Source organism: Mesitornis unicolor, unplaced genomic scaffold (genome assembly GCF_000695765.1).
Source record: "Mesitornis unicolor isolate BGI_N332 unplaced genomic scaffold, ASM69576v1 scaffold4322, whole genome shotgun sequence".
Lineage (NCBI taxonomy): Eukaryota > Metazoa > Chordata > Aves > Mesitornithiformes > Mesitornithidae > Mesitornis > Mesitornis unicolor.
Window position 1 is genome coordinate 3,702 of NW_010169688.1, and position 2,161 is coordinate 5,862.

The following is a 2,161-nucleotide window of genomic DNA, read 5'->3' on the forward strand; positions in this document are numbered from 1 at the left end:
CAGGACTTGTGTGTTCAGAGGTTCTTTACAACTTCAGTGCCTGCCCAGCATACTATTTACAACACAGCCACATAAGTAAACATGTCCAAGAAGGATGCAACTTAATTGTTGTTATTAAATCCCCAGCATCTCCCATCCTTGTCCCCCCTGCCAAAAAACCAACCCAACTGACCACTAAATTCCCTTACAGGTACCCAAGGTGTGGTCTCACCATGTGATAGATTAGGTACCAAATTCCCTTATAGGTACACAAGGTGTGGTCTCACCATGTGATAGATTAGGTTAGGGTCTGGTATTTCCTTTTAAAACTCAGGGAGGACAGTGTACCACATGTGCAGGTGACAGGCATGGATGTGTGAATGGGATGTTCACAGTACACTTGTGTGTCTGACTGTAGTGTTACTGGTGTAATTGTAGTGCTGGCTGGAGTGAGAGGCAGGACTAGAAATATAAACCTCAGCAGGTTTTTTTAAAGCATTACTAAGTTCACTTCTAGCATTTGTTAGTACTCGATGGTAACGCAAGAGAAGGACACAAGTGTTGGAGTACTTAGTGCTAAGTATGGATTGGTTCTACTGTAAGACACTTGCATTTCTTAGGAATGATACTCAGAGATACTTACTTTCAGGACACTGTAAAGAGTGAGAACAGGTTATTTCCTTCTGCAGTTTGTTCTGATGCCATGGAAAGCAGTTACAACTGGCCCTAGTTTATTTTGTCCAGAATTCGATTAACTGTCTCCTTCTTGTAAATGTGATCATGAAATTGTGGTTATAGACACTTCATAACCCATCTCTTTTTTCTGATCAGATTTCCAGCCTCCAGAGGGGAAGCAGAAGGACTGTTTACTGCAGATTGTTTGCCGTGACGGGAAGACAGTCAACCTCTGTGCAGAAAGTGCAGATGACTGCCTGTAAGTCTGCCAGAGAATACAGTTTTTGCTGCCTCTTCCTCTTTTATCTTTCTTTTTCTCTCGCTCTCCCTAATTAATTATTTTACTTCCCTCAGACTTTCAGAGACACATTTTAAGAAAGTTTTCAAGCAAGAAAGCTGTGACAGCAAATATAGCTCTCCTATAAGAAGTTGTTTAGCTCATGCAAACTAACTGCAAGTCAGGTCACTGAAAACACCAAAGAGAGAGGAGGACTAAAAGAATCTTACTAATATGGCTAATGCAAGACTTGCTGAACAGATGTTCTTGTCACTTTTCCCATTTTTCAAGTAGTGCATGACCCTGCATAGCCCAAGGACGTCCCAATCAGTTGTGAAAGGAATTATACTCCATTGTTGTGAATTCTCAACTGTACTTGGCTGTGTATAGTTAGCTAACTTTTGTCACCAGTGTTTGCCAGATATACGTGGTGCATCGAGCATGATCCCAGCCATACGGCATGGGAGTATCTGTGTGAAGTATATATACATTCTATTCAAACTGTAATAGCATCAAGACCCACACTCTCAAGTCAGCACAAATGCATCTATTCAGGCAGGAGATACAACTTTCCTGGTGCATCTCTTTCTATTTCCTTATCCCGAGCATGGCTGCATATTACCTGGCTGTTGGGCTTGCAGCAAGGACCTTCAAAACGGCATTTGTTCCTTCTCGTGTTCCTCCTCATTCCTTCTCAGTTCTGCAAAGAAAGTAATTATTTATCAATCTTGGTGTAACATCTTTGTGCAGTAAGTGTATCGTTAGGCTTTGACATATGCAGTGTCTTAAACTCTGCTCCTGTAGTACCTCTAATTGGTGACCTTGTTTTCATCATAGTCCTAAAAAGAAAAAGTAGTGCTAGTTTTTTATCAGTGTTCTACTAAACAATGGGTTGGGTTTTTTTTTGCAGGGCATGGAAAATTGCTCTCCAGGATGCCAGAACAAACACAGTAAGTGCACTACCTAGACTTTATACTGATAGAGAAGTAGCATATCAGTGTTATGTGTGGTCCAGTAGTTTACTCCTGAAATCATGTTCCATCCTTCTCTGCTAGAGAAAAGCAGGGTCTTGAGCATGATGGTAAGGCTTGTGGGTGGGAAGAAAAATGATCCCCTGGATCACAAGCACATGTCATCATTGCAGCCAAATACAGGCAACTATGTGCTGGGTGGAAGGGAATGATTTCAGGGAATGGTTTCTTTGGGTGGAAGTGAATGTTTGGGAAGCTG

General features: G+C 41.7%; 1 protein-coding gene across 1 annotated transcript in view; it reads left to right on the forward strand.

Annotated features, from left to right (window-relative positions):
* The window catches only part of PLEKHB2 (pleckstrin homology domain containing, family B (evectins) member 2), a gene marked incomplete at its 3' end in the record, with an annotated part of 2,530 nt that extends 649 nt beyond the window's left edge, over positions 1-1,881 (forward strand). The window contains exons 3-4 of the mRNA XM_010179414.1: positions 805-913; positions 1,842-1,881. Coding sequence (XP_010177716.1) covers positions 805-913; positions 1,842-1,881 — 149 coding nt within the window. The remainder of the gene's footprint in view (positions 1-804; positions 914-1,841) is intronic.
* Positions 1,882-2,161: the final 280 nt, after the last annotated feature.